Source organism: Cucurbita maxima, unplaced genomic scaffold (genome assembly GCF_002738345.1).
Source record: "Cucurbita maxima cultivar Rimu unplaced genomic scaffold, Cmax_1.0 Cma_Scf00010, whole genome shotgun sequence".
NCBI classification, from domain to species: Eukaryota; Viridiplantae; Streptophyta; class Magnoliopsida; order Cucurbitales; family Cucurbitaceae; genus Cucurbita; species Cucurbita maxima.
In genome coordinates, this window is record NW_019272026.1 from 4,294,851 (window position 1) to 4,318,723 (window position 23,873).

The window sequence follows — 23,873 nt, forward strand, 5'->3', positions numbered from 1 at the left end:
TTTATGAAAATATGAGAAAATTTTAAATTTCGGGTATTATAAAAAAAAAAAATAATACAACACATGTCTACATTTCAATACCGAATATCTTCCACTTCCAAGAAGAGGGTGGACTTTCGAGCGACTCTTTCAACTGCCGCCTAATTTCCCAACAAGTTGCTTAGTTTAGTTTAGCTGCTCTTCGGCTTTTAAGAAGAGCAAAGGCTAAAGAACCTACTAAAAAGATAAGAGTCCCACACGGAATCGGACTTAAACAAGCCAACTAGAACTTAATTAGACCAAATTTGTAATTTAACCCACTTGAATGTAAAATCAAATCATTCTGTGTACAATGGCAGTGTTCTGTGGTCAATTGTAGGCTGTGATGTGAACCTAATAAACGAACTTTTACACACAGAGGGGTTCCTCCATCCGGAACCCCCATACTATCCAAACACCATGGAAATTAGCTTGCAACTAATTAATCTTGACCTTCATCACCATTTGAAATGTCAAAAAAGAACTTGGGGAGCGATGCAATTCGAGGAAGATGCAAAAACAAATCACCAAATGAATCTTTCCTTGACATAGCTGAGGCTTGTATGCTTCCAGGAACATTCTTGTTAACTTCTGGATGAATGTTGATATGGTCTCCAGTATCCCAACCATCCCTCCACTCTGTAGCATCCTTGAGTCGAACTTCCTCTTCGTGATTGTCAACACAGTTTTCGCCACTGGTTTGGGAACTTTGAACGGCAGCAGGTTCTTTCTGCAAAAGGCAACAGAGAGAATTGACTCTTGACATGACTGATACCTCAGCAGGAGCTGCTGATGACAATTGATCGTCACTCAGCAAGTAATGTGCAATTTCATTCAGCATAGATTGGTATTCCTCCGAGCCATCATCAACAAAAGGCGTCTTTGTAGAAGCCATTTGTTCTGTAATATGATGTCCAATGTGGCTTACAAGGTCACCCATCGACATGGATGGATGAAGCCCCCGAACCTTTATCTGCTCCCAGTTTCTCGGCTTCCTGCTAACTTCAGTACTTCTATTCTCTTCAATCTCATGAGCGTCCATCACTAACGTACAAATGGTGACATTGATCAGAGAAGAACATTGGGAAGCAAGCTATAGAGAACAAAGACATTATGTAAAAAGAAAGAAAAAGACTGGAAGGTACTCCCAAAGAAAATTCAATCGAGACAGTCACATTCACAAATACTAGATGATTAATGCAAAGCACGTCTAGGATGCTATTGTCGCGTACATGCTTTTGAAAATCCAAGGCTAGTATAATTGACTAGTCAGGGAAGTCTGATAAATTTAAAAGAAATCGAGCATGCTATGACATTGATCTACCTGGCACCCATCAATATCATATCTTCCAAAGATTAAATGTAAGGTAATTAGCTAATGAAAATGATCATTTTTCAAGCCCAGACCAACTTGCAAGTTTATTGTACCTGAACTGGGGGAAGGCACCTCCACAGTGAAAGGTTTGAACACCATTTGAGGGGAAGACTGTTCTATCTCCAATGATGACGTAACAGATGATGAAACTACGTCCTGGAAAGTAGAAAGTAGAGATTGATCGTCATTCTCTGCTTGCTCCACGGTCGTAAAAGTAGAGGCTGATTCAAAATATGGAGATCCCAACACGATCTCTGGTTGTCGGCTTAAGAAGTTCAGGTGTGAATCGCACTGGATGAGCTTTTCGAAATGCTTGTTTAGAACCCCATGTGGACATTGCAGAAAATGCTGCCTATACACCACAGGTCCAATTTACATTAAATATAATCCCTTAACCAGTCCTAGCTAACTATCCTACTAAGATGAAGCTATGCTCGAAAAATTACAAAATATACTTCTCATACATGTTTGCCATTTTCTTCCGTCAAGTCTCATTTAAAATAATCTGTGCAATGAGAGTCTCAAGAACATAACTAGGCAACTTTCTAATCGGACAAAAAAAAATCGTTGAATTAAAAAAAATGCAAGACATGATCCAGCAATTGAGATGCAACAATCTTCTAATATAAATTGCACGTATCCATAGCAAAGAAGTAATGGGGAAAAAATGCCATGGTCAACAGGAGAAATACAATAAATTCTAAACCTGCAAACCCAATTATCATCTACCAAGATTATAAGTAGTGAAGTGCTTCCAAACAATTTGGACCCCAACGCTGAGGAAAATGAAGATTTACCTCTGTATGCTGGCCTCACCGTCAGTAAAATCAGCTGCTGCTTGCCACAAGGTGTGCTTCCTCGGTTGAGGGTTGGTCTCCCTGAAAAACAGAGGCCGTCTAGCCAACTGCACTAACCAAGCACACCAAGATTCAAGTAAATCATCAAACACAAACTAGAACGGAAAATCCAAAACTGATGTTTATAAATAATCATGAAGTCAATACCACAACATTTAGTATAGCAGGTCCATCATCAGGAAAATTCGCTTTTAAAGCCATAATGTCTGACCATTGTATCTCAATTTTACTTTTGAGTCCACCCTCGAGGATTTCCCAGACGATCTTATGCTTAGCATAATAACACTTCGCCACTAAATCACCTTCGTGTCTTGATTTATACTGCAACATAAAATGAGTCAGCTAGAGACATGCTTTACAAACCCAAAAATAATAAGGCATTAGTATCTAATAATTTAATAAAGACCTCCCAACGTCCAATCTTTAAAAATGAAGCTGGGAAGTTTGAAGCCTTTAGTTTCTCAATGGCACCCGGCAGGGTAGCCTCCTGGTTGTCTTTTTTAACCACAAACTCAAAAGTTTCACTGTTTGAAGCTCCAGTCACTGTAGACGCACTCTCCTGAGAAAGCTTCATTTGAATAAGATCCAACAGGGACGGGCTCTTCCTTAGCATCAAACCGAGAGGACTAGGCTCATCGAGTGGATTATTGTGTGAAGAGGATGCATGTAATGTGTCAGGTCCCCAAACAGACTGCTAATCCACAGACAACATCAATTGCTCATTAAGTAACTTCTATTCAGAAAGAACAGAACAGACATTTCGTTATCGCTCACTCAAACAAAATTTTGCAACAGTTATTAAAGCGGATTAAGATTAACTAAAACTTATGCAACTGTTCACTTCTCGTCCAAATCCCAAAAACAAACCGAATAGACACAAATGCATTCAGCTCAAGTAGTTTGACTATAACCTACAAATGTTCAAATGAAAAGTCGTTTCACCAAATTGGCGTACTAATTTGGAAACAAACGGCCATGAAAATTTTCCATTTCTTTTCAAATCCGCACCATTCATCGAAACCAGATAGAAGCGAAACAGATTAAGAAAAAAACCTTATGAAAATCGGGCTTAAGCCGCTTGTCCAAGTGATCATGCTCCTCTTGAAAGTAATCAGCACACTCCCGCTTCGCCGCAAATTTCTCGGGATACAACGTCATCTTGGAATTCACGAATTGCACCATTGATATTCGAAAACGCAACAGATTATACGACAGAAAGGAGAAGAAATGCAAGAAGGAGAGGATCACGAACCCTAGAATTAATAAGGAGGAAATTAAATTTAGAGCAGAAGTTGTCGTCGGCACTTGGCGGCGAAGGAGACTGCTTATATCAACACGTGCCGAGTTGAAATTCCCATGTAACTCGATCTTCGATCAAGATAAAAGGAGGGGAAATTACGGAAGTAGAGTTGGTGCAATGGCAGAGAGATGGGGGAAGGAGGGGTAGAGTTGTAAACTCGATTGACACGTCAGACAAAATGGGAATATACGTGGGAAAACGATGGATTGCGTAAACAAAAAAAGACGGCGACGGCGACGGCGAGTGGATGGTTTTTGAAGGATACGTGGCAGACAACCGAGAGGAAGCTTAGTTGTTAGGTATGGCCATGGGTGTTGCCTTTTTTACGTAATCGGCTGACACGACATGGCTGTTCCATGAGTAATAATATAATGTCCCACTTCAACCTTTTTATATTCTAAGAAAATTAAATAAATAAATAAATGAGGGTAAAGTATTAAAGATATATATAAATAGTACAATTTTATACTAATTAACGTGTATTATTTTTCTCCAACGTGGAATTTCAGGTCTTTATAATATATATATATATTTTTTAAATAACATTTATCGAACAAGATTCAAACATATCCATTTTAACTTCATAAACTTTATTTGATCGAGAATTTAATATCTTAAATATGGAGATTTAAGTGAACACTTGTCAATTTGTAACGCTCCACTCACCAAAGAGCTTGATTTAATAGTTGCTAGCGGTTACGGACACATTATATTTTTACATAAAAGTCAGTTAACAAAAAAAAATATATATATATAATATTTACAATAAAGTCATGTGCATAGTTTCAAAATATGATAAAGTAAATAACACAAACGGTGAGATCTCACATTGGTTAAAGAGTAGAACGAAACATTCATCATAAGTACGTTTATAAGAGTGTGGAAACCTCTCCTTAGTAGACACGGTTTAAAATCGAGAGGTTGATGGTTATACGTAACGAGTCAAAACAGACAATATCTGCTAGCGATGGATTTGAGCTATTACACAAACAAACTCGGTCTAGGTAGGATCTCTGATGTCTCCAACTCGGAACAGATGCAACTTTTACGAGATTAAAAAACAAGTTTAAGCACAACAAATGCTAGTATATAAACTAAAAACAATCATATCCCTTAATGTGAATGTCTTCAAAGGGACGCAAACACAAGATGGGGCTGGACTTGAGCACAAGAAGGTGACAACACCTCACAACTTTAGCCTAAAACAGAAGCTTCCACTTTGAGTCAAAAAGAATGGTTTAAGCATGGCCAACTTGCCTATCCATCCCATAATTGACAAATGAGATAGCTCAACCACCACATCAGTTTAGTATCATTTTATATTAACCCATCTCTATCTATCTACATAATAGGCTCATCTGGATATACATTACTTCCTATATTATCTTCTTACACTTCATGGATTAAATTCCTTTTCATATAAGAAATGGATGCATCTAATGAGTAAAAAGCATTGAACACACATGAACAAAAGCTAGAGAGATCAGAATAACTACAGTAAGATAATGACTTCATCTGTTCTCTTGGAGTGATGATTTTGATTCTTCTTTGAGGAAGTAGATGAAAGAAGAAATCAAATTTGTTTATTGTATAAGTAGAAATTAGATATGATTACTTTGTTTATGAGATGAAACAGAGCAAACAGGGCAGACTTCCCAGATCCTCATAATTTATAGAAGAAATAAAGCTCCATCTTTGTAGCCTATCAAGTTAGCAAAAAGAAAGAGAGGAAGGGAATTAAAAGAACGCGTACCATTATCAACTGATGAAATAAATTAGAGATAATATCTTTAAGCAATCGAATTTTTCCATTTGGTGAGTTCTGGAAAGTTGAAAATCGTTTGATTACACATGAAGTGAGTAGAGGCAGGTGTAGTGGGGCGGGGTGATGGCCTCTACTTGGCCTGCCTATTCACCTTCAGGTACGGCAAAGCACCAATCACATTATCGTAGTCACTCCGGCTCACTGGGTGCTGTGTTAAGACGGAAGCCAATCAAAGAAAACACTCGGTAACATAACCAGATATACAAATGCGGAGAACTAGCCAATTTTCCTTGCACTACAAGAGCAACTCACCACACTTTTTTGGTATTATAAAAGGCACTTTGTTCATATAACAAAATCTTAGGCATGAATATTGTTGGTAAAAGAGTTCATTAACCATAAGATCTATATGCCCACAGGGGAAATCAGAGGACTCGACCAGTTGGTAACAATCTAGATCGAATCAAATTTGAACAAAAGGCTAAAGGAACTGCCTTTGTTGCTCTCAGACGCAACCAATAAATCAATAAAAACTAGGCTGTGTACAACATTCTGAAAATTCAAAACCAAAGCTATTTTCTTGTCAAATAACTTGTTGCATAGAGATTGAAAATGGTGGCTGCATTGGCTAAGTTTTGATCCATTTATATAAACCCTCTCCCAGAAAAACTCTCAAGGGTACAAGTTTAGAAATTTCGCATTACAGATACAGAATCATAAAATAAAAACAAGTAAAGATGACATACCATTTTGGAAAGCCGTAATTTCCTCTTTGTGTTCTTCTTGTACAGCAAATGCTGCTTTCCAGCTCTCCTCCGAACGATTTTCCCTCGACCCGTTACTCTGAATCGCTTTGCTGAAGCCTATCCAGTCACACCAAACAATCCAATCAAAAGGAAAAAAAATTACACTACAATACAAAGAAAGAGAAAGAGAATACAAGGTTAGGAATCACTACTATTCACCCTCTACAATTATACGATATTGTCCACTTTGAACATAGTTTTACTTTTAGTTTCCCATAAGGCCTCATATCAGTAGAGATGTATTCCTACTTATAAACTCATGATCAACTCTTTAATTATCCGACGTGAGACTTTTCCCCTAACAATCCTCAACAATTCTCCTCTCGAACGATGTACTTCATAGAGCCTTCCCTGAGACGTATGGAGCTCTTGAACAACCTCCCCTTAATTGAGACTCGACTACTTCTCTAGAGCCCTCGAATAAAAACTTGAGCCACTTTTGACTACAAGTTCGAGGCTCACAACTTCTTTGTTCGACATTTGAGGATTCTATTGACATGGCTAAGTTAAGGGCGTGACTCTGATACCATGTTAGGAATCATGACCCTCCACAATGGTATGATATTGTCCACTTTGAATATACATTCTCATACTTTACTTTTGGTTTACCCGTCATGCTTCCATATTAATAGAGATGTATTTCTTACTTATAAATCCATGATCCACCCGTTAATTAGTCGAGGTAGGACTCTTCTCCCAACCATTCTCAACAAAAATAATAATGACACTAGCCCCTTCAGTAAGTGTCTAGAATTGGTACTTAAAATTCAATCTGCCGTTCTCGAATCATAATACAAATTCGATTAAAACAAAAAATAAACATATCCGACTATCTAGAAGACTGGAATTAACTTCAATTAATCAGAATCCAACCAGAATTGAACCATACAAAAATATCCCAAAAATACACAGAGAATTGAGGGAAATAGAGACCTTGTGGGTTTTCATTTTGTACCCTTTGGCAGCGACAACAGTGAAGGGAGTATGAATTCGAGAACTCGGAGCAATGTGAAATGGCTTCTGAAGTAAAGCGACTCCAAAGCTGGAAACGTTGTGGGAAGAACTAAGCCTCAACGAGTACGCCTTGTTCGACGACGGAAGCCGGACGGAAATACGAGAGACGCGAACTGATGAGCGAGAGCACAGTGGGGAAAACCTAAGACCAAAGGACACCGACGCCGAAGCAGATGCCATGGCTCCTGATACTTGGAAGCGTCTCGTCTTTCTTCTTCTTGCCAATCTATACGAACCTCAAACTCGGCCTGCTGTGCGGATAAAGTGAATAGCTTTTATTTCATTTATCGATTTCTTAATTTTGAAAAAATAAAAATATTTATAGGGCCAAAATGGGACATGCACATTGGCCATCCTCATATTTATTATATGTTACAATTTTTCATTTTAAATTAAAAAAAAATTATACTTTAACATAGTTTTTAATATAATCAAATTAAATATATGATTTAGAAAAATGTTAATTTTTACAGATATTTTTTTATGACCAGAAGAGAAGCTGCCCTGAGCTGGTTGGATATCAAGCTTCATAATCTCAATGTCCTTTCAATCACTGGTTTTTATTAGTTTATTTCTACCGTTAATCAATGAGCCAATATATTAAGATACTGATTTTAATTCCTTCTTTTTTTATTAATATACCATTTTTATTTGGTGGTGAAGAATTTGAGCTCGGCTAAAAAAAATAGTGATTGATCTAAAAGTTGTGTAGTCGCTGAGATAAATGGATGATAAATTGAACTCAAGACCGATGAAAAATATAAAAATGACAAACAAATATCAGCGATCAGTTCAAGAAGGATAACACTTTATTGAAGATTCAATAAAATATACTCCATTTGAAGAAATATATGGTGCAAATAAGTTTTGTTTATACCAAAATTTTGGATTATGAATTTAGTTTAGAGGTAGTTTTTTTTTTACACAAAATACAAAATATTTTTATTGATTTAGCAAATTTTAATATATATATACTATCTTATCGGACAAGATTTATGCAAGTTGACCCAAATTGTTATGAATATAATTAGTATGATATGGAAATATTAATCATTTTATATATGGCTATAAATAAAATTGGATGTAAAATTATGAAATATTAAATGTAGACTAGCAATCAAATTAGTAAAAGTGAAATTATTCCGTCATTTGGTGGGGAAGAAAACAATATAAAATCCCGTTGTTTGGAAGAGCGGTGGAAAGTGATAGCGGAAGAGGGAAGCTTCCAGGCAATGAAACCGATGAAAGACGGCACAAATGGAGAAAGAACAACCGTCATGGCCGGCTCCAATTTTACCATGAACACTTCTAAAATGGAAGGTTAAAGACAAGGTAGAAGAAGCCATCCACTAAAAAACCGATTGATGAAGCATTAGCAAAATAAGAAGAAAAGGATAAGGTCCATGGCCGGTTACCTTACAGCTAGCTCTATATTCAATTGAACGCCAGCCCTAACTCCACTCATCATCGCCTCCGATCTCGAGATTATATAACCTATTTCCTTCCTTCATAACTTTTATCGTCAATTTTAAACTTCTTGGAAATTTCACAATGGCGAAATCCACATCGCAACAACTTCAGATTAGAGAATCGAACAACAATGTAAATAAAAATATTGTAATGAAGACCAAAACAAAGCGAACTCGGAGGAGCGTACCGAGAGATTCGCCTCCTCAACGAAGCTCCATTTACCGCGGCGTTACTAGGTTTTATTCATCGCCCTTGCTTGCTTCTCTACAAGCTTCTTCTTCTTCTTCGTCTCTCTCTGTCTCTGTCGACTGATTCTGACTTCGATTGCGCTTCTGTAAACCCTAGGCATCGATGGACGGGCAGATATGAGGCTCATCTGTGGGATAAGAATTGCTGGAATGAATCGCAGAACAAGAAAGGAAGACAAGGTAATTGTATATTTTTTAAAAAAATTAAATTACAAGTAAAAATAAATAACCCGGCTCACTCGGTTTCGTTGTCTCGGCTTGGCATCTCGGCTTGGCGTTCGCTCAGTTTATCTTGGTAAGCTATTTATTTATCGTAATTACAATTAATAAAAGCCATTTAAGTATTTTTTTTTTTTTTTTAGCTATTGAATATATTTATTAATGAGTTTTTTACTGTTTTTTTTGGGGGTAATTTTGGAAAGGTGCATACGATGACGAGGAAGCGGCAGCCCATGCGTACGACCTTGCAGCACTAAAATACTGGGGTCAAGAAACCATTCTTAATTTTCCGGTGATTTTTTTTCTCGGCTACTTAAAAGTAATTATAATAATAATAAATTATATTTATAGTTGAATTTTTATATGTTATTTTGGTAATTTCAGCTATCGACATACCAAAAAGAGCTGAAGGAAATGGAGGGACAGTCGAGGGAAGAATACATTGGGTCGTTGAGAAGGTTTGGATTGCTTATTCCATAAGATTATTAAGAAAATAATATTATTTTGAGTCAGACCTCCGAAAAAAATCTTATACTAATGTCGCTAATTAACTGTAATCATTCAACTTTCAGAAAAAGTAGTGGGTTTTCTCGTGGGGTTTCCAAATACAGAGGCGTTGCCAGGTGATTCATTTCTATAATTACATTTAAAGTATACGAAATATAATTAAGCTTTATTTTATTATTATTATTATTATTTTTTTTTTAATAATTTAGCTTATTTTGAATGTGCAGGCACCATCACAATGGTAGATGGGAAGCTCGAATTGGCAGGGTGTTTGGCAATAAGTATCTCTATCTTGGAACATATGGTGTGCTCTTTCTTCCATTTTTCTTTTCTAATGAAACCAATGTAATAACGCTACAAATATTTTTAATTAATTAGAGATTATTTGTTTTTTAAAAGAAAATTAATATTTTTTTATATGTACATTATACACATTTAAATTTGAATATGGTAGTTTATAAATTATAATATTCATAAAATGCAATGGATGAATTATACTACTAAAAATTCATGCATTATTAATTTGATTTCTATTATTGTAATTTAAAAAAGTACAGGGAATTAAATAATTAGAAACTAATGGGTTCATACCTAAATCTTCGTAGCGACGCAAGAAGAAGCAGCCACGGCGTACGATATCGCAGCCATAGAATACCGTGGACTCAACGCCGTAACCAATTTCGACCTGAGCCGTTACATTAAGTGGCTAAAACCCTGCAACGACGTCGTTTACGCCAGCGACCACACCCTCAACATTGACTCTATCCTCCCAAGCCCTAAACAAGAACTGGACCTAGGGCTCTTCCCGTCGGACCAAAACCAAAGCAGCACCGATTCGGCGACGGCGGAACCAATTGCCTTACCTCCATCCCACAGATCGACCACCACCACGTCAGCTCTCGGCCTCCTGCTCCAATCTTCAAAGTTCAAGGAAATGATGGAGATGAATTCGGCAACGGAGTGCCCGTCGACGCCGTCGTCATCGGAGAAGCTCGAACGGCGACGGTGCTTGTTTCCCGATGATGTTCAGACTTTCTTTGCCTGCGATAGCTCGGGATCTTACTGTTATGGAGAAGCGGATGATGCAATTTTTAGCGACTTCAACTGTTTCGTACCGCCGCCGCCGTCGCATTACGATTTTGACGATTAGAAGAAGGATAGAAGGATCGAGGAGAATAATTAATTAAGCATCTGCAATATTGATTTTAGATTTAGTAAGAGGACCTTTTAACATTTGCTGATTAAAAATAATTCTTTTATTTTGACTAAAGATTCGAATACCCATAAAAATTTAGTTACGAATTTTTAATACATTTTTGCGTTGTTGAAGATTGTTGGGAAGAAATCTAATTAAGGAGATTATAAATAAATAAAAAGGTTTATAGGGGCCTTGGGATGCTGACGTGGCACAAAATTTGTCGGTATCTGCATCAATCAGCAATAGTACTCATTTGGTTGGAACTTGGAACGAGCTGGCAAATTTTAAAAATTCCCGCGTACTCCATTTTTCTCCCCCCCCCGCCCCACCAACATTAGTGATTGTTTGGTGGCAATTTCGTAAATCCACTCAAGCAGTTGGGTCTTAATCGTAATTTCAAGAGGCCTCTCCTCCGTGAATATATATAATTTCAGTTTTCCCGCCCAATTTAGTCTCATCTACTTCCCTCCTCTGCTACTTTTTTTGTTCGCTGATTTTTCCACGAGCAAAATGCCAGACTTGGGTAATCTTTCACTCTCTGCAGCTCTTACGCTCACTCGGTGCCCTAATATCAAACCTGTTATTGATCCTACTGATATTACATCTTCCCTCCTCTGCGACGATTCTGTTAAATCTCTGCCTACTGCTAGTATTTGGGGGCAGGGGTTTCAATGTTCATTTCCCAACGATGATGAGGTCGGCAGAGGTTGTGGGAGTAGGGTTTCGAGCCAGAGCGGAGACGCGTTGGACAGATCTAAAAGGCATTATGGAGGGAAGAATTTGGAAGACCATGTGAAATCTTGGGTTCGTAGAAAGCAAGAGTCCGGCGTTCCCGAGTCTCGTTGTTCATTTCCATTTCTCGAAGGCGCTCGGAAAATGGTTATTTATCTTCCTGTTTTATTTTTGAGTTTTACATGCTACAGTATTGGAGCTGGTAGATTGGTAGTGTTTAGCATGTCTTTCTTTGATGGAGTTTCGTTCTTCTTGTTTCTAGACAAGGAACTTTGTTTTTATTTAAATTCATAAGGGTTGAAGTTCTAGATGACATTTCTGAAGCTGAATCAAATGTTTTCGTGGAAGTATATATTGAAGTAGTTCATACACCTTTGAGAAATGCTTGAGGAAATAATTTGGATGTAGAGCGTAGCACTTTTAGTTTGAGTAGCTTATGATGAAAATTCTTCCCCCACCGATGTTGATTTTAACTGCAAGTTAGTTTCTTTTTCTTTAATTTGTTGTAAGTGGACGTGTAACTGATAATTGAAAAGTAAACACGGCGCTTGAACTTCCTTCTTAAATTTTATGTCAATTAAATTGTTCCTTCTACTGGCTGCTCCAGGTAGAAAAAGAATGTTTGTGTTGCCGGAGATATATATTTCCCGGAGAGGAGGTCGAATGCAGTATTCGTGGCTGTGGAGGAGTTTACCATGCAATATGTGCCAAGGAAAGCTTGGGATTCTCAGGTCACAGGAAGTTCAAGTGCCCTCAACATGTAATCACATTCTATCATCTGTCAAACTACATATTTTCTTTTCGTAGTAAAACACAGACACAAACATCCTCTTTAACCATACAAGGGGCCCTTCTGTCTTCATTACAACACAGCCCTCAATTAGCTTAAGCTGTATATTGACAATTCACTTGCCTTTTTCATTTTCCTCAAAATTTCAATACCTTCTGATAAGATGACCACTAGGATCATCTAATGCACCAGTAGGGGCTTCATTCATCTTAGCTTGAGTCAGTCGATTGCATTTTCTTGAACTTTCCCCTCTTTCCTCTTCTTAAGGAACTAAATCCAAATTTCTTCTAAAACAACTACTCCGTATATTTGTTTTGTCTATTTATTAACTATTATTACCTTTGTTGTTATCATTATTTTTTAGCTGAAGTTTTGTCTTTTGAGATTGAGTTTTTTAGATTTTACATTGAAAAATACTTATATTATCATAATATTTAGAATAATCGAACTCTATTGATTAGAATTAATCTAAACTATAGTTAGCTAAATATTCGTTGAGAAGATACTGATCATTGAAGTAGTCAGTGTGTATTTATGAATATGGTCGAGTTTGGTTGTTTATATGATTGTAGCTTACGAATATGATTTTATCTTTCTCTTGCGGTAGATAAATGGTTCTATAATTTTCGATAATCTTGCTGCATAATATGGCATTGGGACTCGTCTATGATATTTTTATAATTGAATGTAGAATTATTGTGAGTGCACTTCAACACAGTTTTTATCAAATAGTTGTAAACATCAGCTGATATGTGTGTAAATATATGCTTTTTTGGGAAACAGGAATGCTTTATATGCAAACAAAGATTACATTGGAAGTGCATACGCTGCACTATAGCATCGCATGATAAATGTGCACCATGGCCAGATAAAGTGATGCATTTAAATAATCAACCTGGAAAAGCCATCTGCTGGAGGCATCCAACCGACTGGCGAGTGGACTTAAAGGTCAATTTTCTTCTATCCTTTACCTCCAAAATTGTATTTGCTTTTCTCTTTGAAGATGCCATCTCATGCTCAATGTCTTTGGTAAATCTGAACCTTCTGACTTGAGTATGCTATATGATAGTCAGATGTGTGCCCGTATTTGAAATTATAACTTCTCTGTGGTCACTACCAATTGGAAAATGAAATGATCACTTTTTTCTTTTGAATTTAAACTTCTTATACTATAGTAGCCTGCCTATATGGATGTTGCTCTTTACAAAGTGCTTGTAAAATAATGTTGAATAGGTGATTTCTTGTCTTTTGCTGTATTATGCAACTCAATCACGCGTGACTGTTAATTTCTGAAAGTTACGTGCCTATGATGATATTAGCTTTGTGATACCGTACGCCATTCAGGCTTATAATGCCTTTTCGGTTATTCATTTTGAAGATGCCTTGTTTTAATGCTTGTTTATCTGGCTAGTTAATCTTGTCTTTGACCTCTCTCTCTTTTTTTTTCTTGTTGAAGTTTTACTTCTGCATCTGTATCTTTATTCTTTAGGCTGGCTGACAGGACTATTATATTTGTTGAATGGGCAGCATGCAGTGACAACAAATGACATAGAGGTTCGATTCACAAGCAATTTACTTTGTTAGATTCTCTTACTCCCTACCTGGTGAATATGTCAATTATTCGTGCTACATTTTGAATTTTCAAAGTATGGAGATCATACACTTTGGGATTCTAACATTTTTATTTGCTTTCGAGATGTTTAGATTAACATTTTATCTTGATTAAAACTAGCACCTTGTGCGTGGAAGACTGATGCAATTTATGTGCCTTTGAGTGTACACTCTCATTTTTTATTTGAACTTTCTAGCCGTGTCATTTTTTTTCTTTCTCATTTGAATTTTCACTTGAAGTTATGGTAATTTATTGATCTGAACTAAAATATGCAACTACTTCTCATGTCACTTTTCCCTGTTCTTGGTCTAACGTGGTTTTATTCTAAGAAGATATGCCTAAAATCGACAGAGAACATTAAAATATGGAATAGGCTTGCGTTTGAATCTAAATTTATATTGCTTGATGTTCTCACTCGCCAAGCATTCGGAGAAGAAAAGGGGTTCAGTGATACATCACGTCATAAGTCACTTGCTCTATTCCTTTCTTTACATTGTGTCTCATGAAGTTTCGTTTACTTCAAATTTAGGAAGTATTTTGTCGCTTGCCTCTTCCCTATGTTGATGAGGAATTCAAGATTGACATAACATGGAAAGATATGGAGAAAAAGATGGAGCCACCGCCATACACCCACATAAGGCGCAGTATCCTTTTTGTATTGTTGGTTATATTTGAACTGTTATAGAAGTAAATAACAGTCGGATGATTCATAACTAAACGTGGAAAGGCATTCTTATAATGATGTATAAAAGTTTCTTTCAAGCTTCTCCGTCTTTGTATTCATAGAAGTTATATCTTCTACGGTCGGGCCTCATTTATAGGTTTTGAATAGGTTTTTAAAACTTTTTTAGATTGGCAGTTTATTATTGATGAGTAGGTTTAATTAAAATTTCATTTACAGTAATCGTGCCATTTTTCTTAACTGAATTAAGATATTTATCTAGTAAAGAAAAAGCGGGATAGTGGTGTTGCTGATGGCATTGGATGCACAAACTGTAAATCTGAATGCTCTGATGACTGTGTGTGCAGGTTAGACTACTTTTATCCAAAAATGTTAGTGATTGATGTCCACCATATTGTTTTTCTATGTTTGCTATTTTCTTTAAATAAGACAGGAAGCTTGTAATGACAGATATTAAAGAATATGCAAGAGCATGCACTTGCCCAACAAGTTACCAGAAAAAACTCCAACCCAAAAGATAAGACCTGCCTGATAATTATAAAATACCCTAGGTATTGAGGTCCAAATAGAGACATTGAACCTGATAACCTCGCATATCTCCCTCACAAAACTCCCTTTATCTCAAAATACTATGATTCCCCTCTAACCTAATCTTCCACACCCCTTAATAAAAGCAAGCCTACCAAAGGACTTCGCCCTTCTTTCTTAAAAGGGGAAAAGGGGACATCAAAACCTTCTCCATCATAGCCTTACCATTAATGATAGCTGTACAATTTTAATGATAGCTGTACTGGTAGCTCCAAAGAATATGGGTTTGGTGTTCTTTTACAGACCTCCACTTCCTAGTAAAACGGAACTCTTCCATCCAACCCCACTTCCAAACTCCACCAAAAAATAAAAAGAGGATTTAAAGGAATACACGTTTGATGTAAAAGGGTCAGGGCCCCACCTTCCAGAGACCATATTCCAAAGAAATCAATGATCGGAGCCCGAAGGAAATTCAAGCACCCAGAGACTGTCTAGAGTCAAGGATCCAATTCAACCAGCCCCTGGAGAGGATTCTTATATGACACATAATAAATGCATTCTGCACAAGTGTCTACAAGACATCCTCAAAATTTGTTTGATACGCTTTATTTCTTAAAGTTGGAGTTATTTTGGATTAATAAGTGATTTTTTTCTAATTCCTTACAACAACCCATCCATCATCTGATAACGTTAGTATGTTTGTAATTTGTACCTTCTTTTTTGTATAGATTCATTATTTTCAATGATAGCTGTACAATTTTTGATCCAGTCTCTTGAGTTGTCACCGCATTTCCATCTCTGCTTAATTGTATAAGCACTGAATTAGCTGTCATTATGGCTTATTAGGGTTCAATGCATAAGCTGTTCAAAAGCTTGCCATTGCAGAGACACCTGTACGAATAGACCATTCCGTAAGGAGAAGAAGATCAAAATTGTCAAGGTAAGTTGGATAAATATATCAAATTCTTGATTTTTTAGGTATGGTTGGATAACCATTTAGTTTTTGGTTTTTGATATTTGATTTTTTTAATCTACTTTTTTTTTTTTTTACAAATATTTTTAAAATCCAAATTATGTTTTGAAAATTTAAGAGTAGTTTTAAAAATTTTAGTTTTTGTTTTTTAAATTTAGCTATAAATTCAAATGTTTCCTCTTAACAGTGATGAAAACATTGTATATAAAATGTGAGAAAACAGAAAAAAATTTCCTAAATGGTTATGAGAAATAATCTTTCAATTTTTGTTAGTATTATATCTAGCAAGTTGAATTTTATTTATTTTTCTTTTCTGAAGTCCACCTTTTAAGTAGTTATTTATTGATAAACCAATTTCAGACTGAATATTGTGGCTGGGGTGTGGAGGCAGCAGAGTCTATTGGTAAAGGTGAATTTGTCATCGAGTATATTGGGGAAGGTAGTTCTCGTTTTTCTTTGCATACAACATAATCAATCTATTGGTGCTACATAAATCTCTACTTTTTTTTATATATTCGTCAAATTAGGGAATCTTTATCAAAATACAAAACTTTCCCAACCTTTTCCATATCCAAGTATTTTAACATTCTTGAATAATATTTTACCTCTCAAGGGAACGTTGGTACTAAATACAAAATTTAGCAGCTAAATATTTGAGATAAACTAGTGTATAATTAAATTTAGAGATAATTTAGATTAGTGACAATTTCAGTCAAAAATAGGATATAATAAAGAAAGTTCCAATTGGACGCGAATAATTATCAGAATCGACGAAGGTAGAACATCACAGAAACACCAGAAAAATATAATTTCAAACTTCGCCCTCTCCCTTGTCTGGTCAGAGTATGTCTCATTCTTTGTTGGCATGCTAGCAAATGATAACTCTAAACTGCACTGAATCTATGCGTGGCTTTTCCTTTGAAATGAACGACATAAGAGAATGGGAAGGTCTTGCTGCACTGACTTAAGAGTCTATCTAATGGTTGAGGTCTGAATATGTAATAGCCCAAACCACCGCTAATACATATTGTCCGTTTTCACCCATCTCTCCCTTCTCTTAGGAGCCATAATCCATCATAGACAACAAGCTCAGGTTACTTATTATCCTAGCACGTCATTCAGTCAAGGGAAATAAATAGTAATTGTAATAAACATGTTTCATGACTTACATCACCATAAGACTTATATTTTCTGAGGTTCTAGAGAACTTTCAGAGAATTTCTCTCTTCTACCTTATTTCTAAATTCGACCTTTAAGGTCTTCAATAAAATCTTGGAAGTTTGATCCAATCGAGAAAATTAATTCTCAAGCTTCCACCAACTTTGCTGGTGAAAGGTCACTGAAGCAAGAAGTGGTTTCTAGACTTGAAGTGGAGATCTAACTTTTTTTTTCTTATTGCGTCTTTAGTTTGACTTTGATCTGGATTTTAAATTTATGAGCAGAGAACATGCTCTTTTAGCTTCCTAGGAGAGTAGGGCATTGGAGTTCGATGAGACCGAATGTTTTCTTTTTTGCTTTCTTGAACATCATGATTATACGCTGCATTGTCTTGTTCTCAGTTATTGATGATGCTCTATGTGAACAAAGGCTTTGGGACATGAAATATAAGGGCATGAAGAATTTCTATATGTGTGAAATTCGGAAAGACTTCACAATTGATGCAACTTTCAAGGGCAATGCATCTCGTTTTCTAAACCACAGCTGTGATCCCAACTGTAGTCTTGAGAAGTGGTTAGTTGGCTTCCCCTCTGTTTAATTTTTTTTTTTCTTTTTTTGCTTTTAATTGTTTTTCCGTCTGAGTTCTTTTACCTCTTGTTGCAGGGATTGTAAACTAGTTTTCATGTTTTGTTTGTAGGAATATACTCTGTTAACAATTATATATAAAATTACACAAAATGATGTTTGACATAATAGTTTTCTGCTGATGCTACCTTTACAATAACCATTTAAGATAACTGCGTTGTTGACGTACTTTGGTCTGTCACGTCAATGATGTTTATTGCGTAGTCATTGATTCTTTCCCCTTATATGTGACGGGAGGCGCAATGGTAGAGGCAAGTCACAATGCAGGCATATCTTAAAACCATCCAATTTTTCGGCAGGCGTGAATAGTAGGTCACTGCCGACTCATCTTCCAAGTGTTTATCAGTTGGGAAATCGTTTTAATTGAATATCTTTACCTTCCTCTTTGTTGCCTCTTGCAATTTATTGTTTCATGCATTTAGGTTTTGAATTGCAATGGTTTATTATGAAGTTGATTCTTTTTAAGGAACAAGCTGTGCATATCAGACAAGTACTGCCTCAATGATTGCATCATTGTACAAATCCAAGATTCTCTGACTAATAATATTGGTTTTGAATAGGCAAGTTGAGGGGGAAACACGTGTTGGTGTGTTTGCTGCTCGATCAATTGAGGTTGGAGAGCCGTTAACATATGACTACAGGTACGTTTTAGTACCGTCTAAAAGTTAATCATTTGTTTTTCTATTACGTATGACAACTCTCTAATTTGTTTGGTTGAAGCAAACGCATGCATGAATATGAATGTTTCCATGTATTTAATGTGAACCTGTGATATTCGGGATGTTTTGCGATTGTCTTTCAGTGATCATTATTTCTAAGAAGAAAACTGGTAAACACCGTCCTCCCCACCTGCCCTGCGTTTTCTTAAATATATTTTATTTTAAGTTCTTCACGAGCATGAGGAGATTTGAAACCCAAAATGTAATGTGCATTTTCCTGCCGTGAACTTACTACTAATTTGTAGCGAAAATTCAGGCTTTTGTCTCTATTGATATGCTATATACCTTTATGCTGGACCATCATCCTCGTTTTCTGTAGTAGAGGACAGGGAGGTTATTTGCTTTTTTGGCCGGACAATACCCATGTTTGCCATAGTAAAACATATTTGGAATGGTAAAATACCAAGGAAATCGGTTGTCAGTTGTGCTTCTGTATGGAAAATTTAAAATAATGGGGGACATTTTAGAATCAGAACTGTGATTGGTCAGCTTGCTTATCAGCTAGGCTTAGTTGAATCTCGTACTTTTTTAATCTTATGAAACTTGTTGAGCCTTTACATTTTTGGGGTGTGGATGAATGTATATGTTGTATTTGATATTGAACAAAGACTTTTCATCATGAAGATTTGTGCAATTTGGACCTGAGGTGAAATGCCATTGTGGTGCTTCAAACTGTCAACGCTTTCTTGGAAGCAAAAAAAGGATAACTGCCATGGACCTCTTCTGGGGTACAAAACGCAGGAGAACGTCAGCAGCTCGCATAACTGGTACAACTGTATGATTCATATTAACATGTTTGGTTGGGTCAATATCACTGTACATTAATACTCTTGATATAAAATGGGCCAAGACGCTAGAAGAAAAGAAGCAAAATAAATTTGCAATGCTATTAAATTCTTTGAATTTCAACAAACCATTGTGAAGTTCTCCAGAATTTTCTTGTTGGAGAACGCTGAAATTGAGGAATACGTGTAATTGATTTTATCCGATTTGTCTAAAGAAATCAAGGGATTCTTATTTAGTATTAAATGTTTCCATTGTTCTGACTCATTACAGATGATTTAGAGAGTGATATTCAATCCGAGGATTTATTTGATAGCCTTTATGCATGTAATTTCTCTAGTCGAAAAGGGTTCACTTATTTGCTAAAAGTTGACTTAAATCTTAACCCCACTTGGATCTGCTATAATAATATGATTATAATAATGTGGCATAATCTACTACGTGTATGTATCCTATGTTTGGAGTCGTTCCTACTTTAACTAGTTAAAACTTGCCTGTCATGTGGTTTAAACAAATGATTCATGCTAATCAGCAAATTTTATTTTGAGCAGATTCCATTAGTCTTCCTTTGCATCTGATTCTGCCGCCTGTATTGCTAACTTTGCATCTTCAGCTAATTCCCTCTTCAAAAGTTCATAAACTCCAATCAGATATTCCAAGGTAATGATGAAATTATAAAAATTTGCTGCTAAGTTAGTATTAGGCAAGTAGAATAGTGACCTGCAGTGATGTCGCTCTTGACGAGGCGACCCACAAGTTTGTAAAAAAAAATGTCATTTAGAATACTCAGGGTGGCCTTGAACTACTAAAATATGGTCGCTCTAATAGCAAATGTTTGAACACCTTTCTTGTCTGAGAAACCTACGACTAGAGCCCCAAAATTCGTATTGGGGGTCTCAATTATGAACAGACCGCTTGGGATTTCCACAATTCTCACCCCAATATCCCACCCACCCTGTGTCAGCCTTCCTGACTTACCCACCCAATGCCCTACACAGCACATGTCATGACCACACAAAAGAACACTTTTCAATACAATATTGAAGTATATTTTCAACACGCAACAGTCTCTAATTTTAATGTTAATTTGCTTCATAGACGCCAAGCGTGTCGATAAGAGCCAAAAATTGTAGGGTAAAATTCTCTAGTCATCATTATAGAATTGTGATTTCTAATTTGCCTCCAAACTATCCTTTTGTACGATATAAAAGACTAATATTAGCCTGAATTTCATCTTTAAAAAAGAATAAAGAAAAAGGAAAAGAAAGGGAAAACGTAGCACAGGAATCTGGGTTTGAACCTAAAAACAGCCCCTCTTTCCAATCCTCTTTGAAAAAAAGTAGAGTTTTTGCTTTCTTTCTTTTCTTCTTCTGACCCTTAGTTCTCGAGCTTCGTAAATTGCGAAGGAAATATATTGTATAATACATATATGTGTGTGTGTGTATGTAAATTAAGCAGGCAGACAGAAAACAGGTGGGTTTAAAAACAAGGATATAGTGTTTTTTTCTTTTTTTTCTTGGGAATTTAATGATATGTGCGTTTGTGGGGGGAAAGTCGAAGAATGTGGGGTGGGTGGTTTCTCATAGAAAGCACCTAAAGGATAAAACCTTACCTCTTCACTCCTTTTCAATCATTTTCATTAGACTCCACATTCACACCAACTTTGTTGCTTAGACTAAATAAAATGGGGGCTATGTTGTTTAGGTGGTAGCCAAGCTTTTAAAGACTCTAGTCTACAGTTCCTTCACTCAACTGTGTCCTCTCTTCGCTTCTCTGTTGCTCTGTTTGTAGGGTTTTGGTGTCGGTCTCCATGTCTTCATACTAATCCTCGGCCTTGCCGCTTCCTGCTTCTTTCATCAAATTCACTACTTTTCCCTTTTGAACTCCAATTTTTTGCTTCCCAATTTAAATGCTTCTTCTTGGGTTCAACCGTGGTTTCTCCCTCCCAACAAGGGTAGGCATGGAAATGGTAAATAACATACGGTGCTTGCGCAAATCTAGCTAGCCTGGCTCTTCTGATGCGAAAGCAAACGCAGAAGGGAAAAATAGGAAAAGGGAGTTTCTTTTGGGCATAAATACTGTCATTACCATTGCCATTACCCTCTCAACTCACTCACTCACTCACTCACTTGAACACCTCTTTCTTCAAACCGTACAATTTTCTTACACACAAAAAACTTTCCCTTGCGTTCAGACAGATAGATAGTTACTTGGCTTCCTTATATTTGGACAGACACAAAACACTCTCATCCACCATAATCTTACCCATTCCTTTTACTCCTTCGCTTCTTCCTAACACTCTCTTCTTTTTTAACCATTGTTTCCCCAATTTCCTTGCTTCTCTCTTTACAATGGTGGAAACTCACAAACCCCCCTCATTATAAGGGGGCCATTAGAAGAAGGAGAAGGAGAAGGAGAAGAAGAAGAAGAAGAATACAAATCCGGCCACACCCACGTTCCCTTTTTCGTGTTTTTGGTTTCTTTCTCCAATATGAGCCCACCAACCCATAAAGTTGCCTCCTTTTTCCGTTTTCATGAAGACCCTGTTTCGCCCATGCCTCATATGCGCGTCTCTGTAGTATTCAGGGCTGCGGCGGAGCTGACGGAGGCGTCCGAGGCGGAGGAAGGGTGGGAGTTTCGTTCCATAGAGAATGGCGATGAAGAAGGTAATGGGGTTTTGCTAAGGTAGAAATTTGGTGTGAAAGATCAGATCAGATCAGATCATTAGCGGTGGTGGTATTGGCGGAGACGGCTCAATCTCTGGTTTTAATTTATGAATTTTGAACTCTCTAGAAACACATTTGGAAAGAATAATTATTCTTATGTTGTTGATACAAGGAATAGTTGTGTAAATTTTCCCAAGAAATAGGTCGGGATTTTCTTGTTTCTTCACTCCTCTCTTTGTAGCGGTACCAAATAGGTTGTTTCAGGGTTTCTTAATTTAATTTTGGTGAATGTGATTACATTAGGGCAGCCACTTCAATGACTTCCTTGTCTTCTCTTCTCTTACTGCAATAACCATTTGAAAAGAACGAAAGAAAATGTCAGAAAATTGGGGCTGCCTCTCTGTGCCTGCCGCTGTCTGCTGCATAGATTAATGATGTTTCCTCGAGAAAAGTGTAAGGATTTGACCAATCATATTGAAATTGTGCATCAAAAAATGAAGAAAATAAGGGGTTGAAGAAATTGTAATAAGCTTAAAAGGAGATGTAGTTTACAACATTTCTTCAGGAAAAAGGGGGAAGTTGAAGATTGAATGATGATGATGAGGATGATGAGGCATTGAGTGCGTCCACCATGGAAGTGTCTTATCAGTTGCGTGTCACCTGCGACGCCCTCTTCGTGCCTTTTCTCGAATTTTCCTTTTTCTTTTTTGGCATTTCCCCAAGTATTGGCCATAATCCCATTGTCATTGGTGGGTTGTCATATTCTCAACCCTTTTTCTTTTTTTTTTTTTTCTTTCGAAAATTCCTTGCATTATTTATTTTGTCGAATTTATAATAAATTAAATTCGATGTTCAAACAAAAATTTAAAAATTTAACATAGTTTTATTTTCGACATTATTTATATAATTTACTTTAATTGTTTTTACTACTTATGTAGTATCAAAACGTGTGATTTTATCCTTATTTAGTTTTAACATATATGAGAGAGAATTGAAAATGGAATTATATTTCGAATTAAATTGAGAATCCAGATTGGATTCAGTGAGGTCTCCCATTTCATGGGCTTGGCCCACAGTTCTCCACATTTAAAAACAATGGGCCTGAATATGGCCCACTAAGCCACTATATTTGGTCTGAATGGCGAGCCCAACCAGTAGTTAAAAATAATAATAGTTATGGCACAATTACCATGTAATATCCTTTGGTAATTGTATTTTTTTTTTTTTTTTTTGTAAATTATAATAATAATAGTAATAATAATAATAATAATTAAATAAGAAGCAAAAAGTAGTATAGTAGGCAGATATTGGGGGCCCAAAAGCTGAGCAAGGGTAAGGCACGGGTGCGTCACTTTAACTTTATCTCTCTCTAACTTTGTGTGGGGAAAGAGAGAAAAATAAAAAATAAAACAAATGAAATTATGTAATGTAGCGCTAATGCTGGCTTTTGTGTTCGCAACTTTAGAAAAAGAAATTCAAAGAAAAGCGACCAAACGTGGAAGCATCAATTCCAACCGCACCAAACACACAAATAAACGCAATCCAAGCAAGATTATGGTCACTCCCATTCCCCCAAGCACCAATCCAATTAATATGGGTTGGTTTGTAGTGAGATGTTTTGGTCCCCAAAAGGCACTATACCCTGGAAATAGTTTGTGTGATATACAGTGTTGTTGTGCGCTGCGCTTTCCGATGCTTACTTAGAAGAAGAGAATGGGGTTGGCGTTGTTGTGGGAGAGAGAAGCAAAGGCAAGGGCATGGAAATTGTGCAGAAGGGGAGTGTGAAATTATGGAGTAGTAGCCACCAG

General features: G+C 36.6%; 4 protein-coding genes and 1 long non-coding RNA gene across 7 annotated transcripts; 2 read left to right on the plus strand and 3 right to left on the minus strand.

Annotated features, from left to right (window-relative positions):
* Window positions 1-248: 248 nt before the first annotated feature.
* Window positions 249-3,656, minus strand: LOC111485770. 2 transcript variants are annotated; one of them, XM_023132799.1, is made up of 6 exons: window positions 3,304-3,656; window positions 2,657-2,944; window positions 2,398-2,571; window positions 2,191-2,297; window positions 1,447-1,745; window positions 249-1,062 (listed from the first exon to the last, which is right to left on the minus strand). In XM_023132799.1, exons 1-6 carry the CDS (start codon window positions 3,430-3,432, stop codon window positions 461-463), a joined length of 1,599 nt encoding a protein of 532 aa, XP_022988567.1. In that variant the 5' UTR covers window positions 3,433-3,656; the 3' UTR covers window positions 249-460. The 2 variants fall into 2 exon arrangements, with proteins under 2 accessions (XP_022988567.1, XP_022988568.1); XM_023132800.1 differs by having other exon boundaries at window positions 2,657-2,941; window positions 3,304-3,652.
* Window positions 3,657-5,283: 1,627 nt separating this feature from the next.
* LOC111485794 (50S ribosomal protein L35, chloroplastic-like) lies at window positions 5,284-7,413 on the minus strand. The gene is made up of 3 exons (XM_023132829.1): window positions 7,055-7,413; window positions 6,062-6,178; window positions 5,284-5,523 (listed from the first exon to the last, which is right to left on the minus strand). Exons 1-3 carry the CDS (start codon window positions 7,313-7,315, stop codon window positions 5,446-5,448), a joined length of 456 nt encoding a protein of 151 aa, XP_022988597.1. The 5' UTR covers window positions 7,316-7,413; the 3' UTR covers window positions 5,284-5,445.
* Window positions 7,414-8,485: 1,072 nt separating this feature from the next.
* Window positions 8,486-9,012, minus strand: LOC111485801. Its single transcript, XR_002718718.1, has 2 exons — window positions 8,793-9,012; window positions 8,486-8,710 (listed from the first exon to the last, which is right to left on the minus strand). It is a non-coding gene; the product is annotated as an uncharacterized LOC111485801 (long non-coding RNA).
* Window positions 8,658-10,856, plus strand: LOC111485798 (AP2-like ethylene-responsive transcription factor At1g16060). The gene is made up of 8 exons (XM_023132832.1): window positions 8,658-8,841; window positions 8,951-9,033; window positions 9,140-9,148; window positions 9,276-9,364; window positions 9,457-9,530; window positions 9,645-9,695; window positions 9,807-9,883; window positions 10,185-10,856. Exons 1-8 carry the CDS (start codon window positions 8,687-8,689, stop codon window positions 10,727-10,729), a joined length of 1,083 nt encoding a protein of 360 aa, XP_022988600.1. The 5' UTR covers window positions 8,658-8,686; the 3' UTR covers window positions 10,730-10,856.
* Window positions 10,857-11,233: 377 nt separating this feature from the next.
* Window positions 11,234-22,385, plus strand: LOC111485767 (histone-lysine N-methyltransferase ASHR3-like). Of its 2 annotated transcripts, XM_023132793.1 has the most exons (14): window positions 11,234-11,656; window positions 12,117-12,269; window positions 13,083-13,247; window positions 13,827-13,853; window positions 14,441-14,555; window positions 14,844-14,940; window positions 15,968-16,061; window positions 16,455-16,533; window positions 17,654-17,825; window positions 18,458-18,538; window positions 19,241-19,383; window positions 19,673-19,726; window positions 19,951-20,059; window positions 21,979-22,385. In XM_023132793.1, exons 1-14 carry the CDS (start codon window positions 11,288-11,290, stop codon window positions 22,058-22,060), a joined length of 1,740 nt encoding a protein of 579 aa, XP_022988561.1. In that variant the 5' UTR covers window positions 11,234-11,287; the 3' UTR covers window positions 22,061-22,385. The 2 variants fall into 2 exon arrangements, with proteins under 2 accessions (XP_022988561.1, XP_022988562.1); XM_023132794.1 differs by lacking the exon at window positions 19,673-19,726.
* Window positions 22,386-23,873: the final 1,488 nt, after the last annotated feature.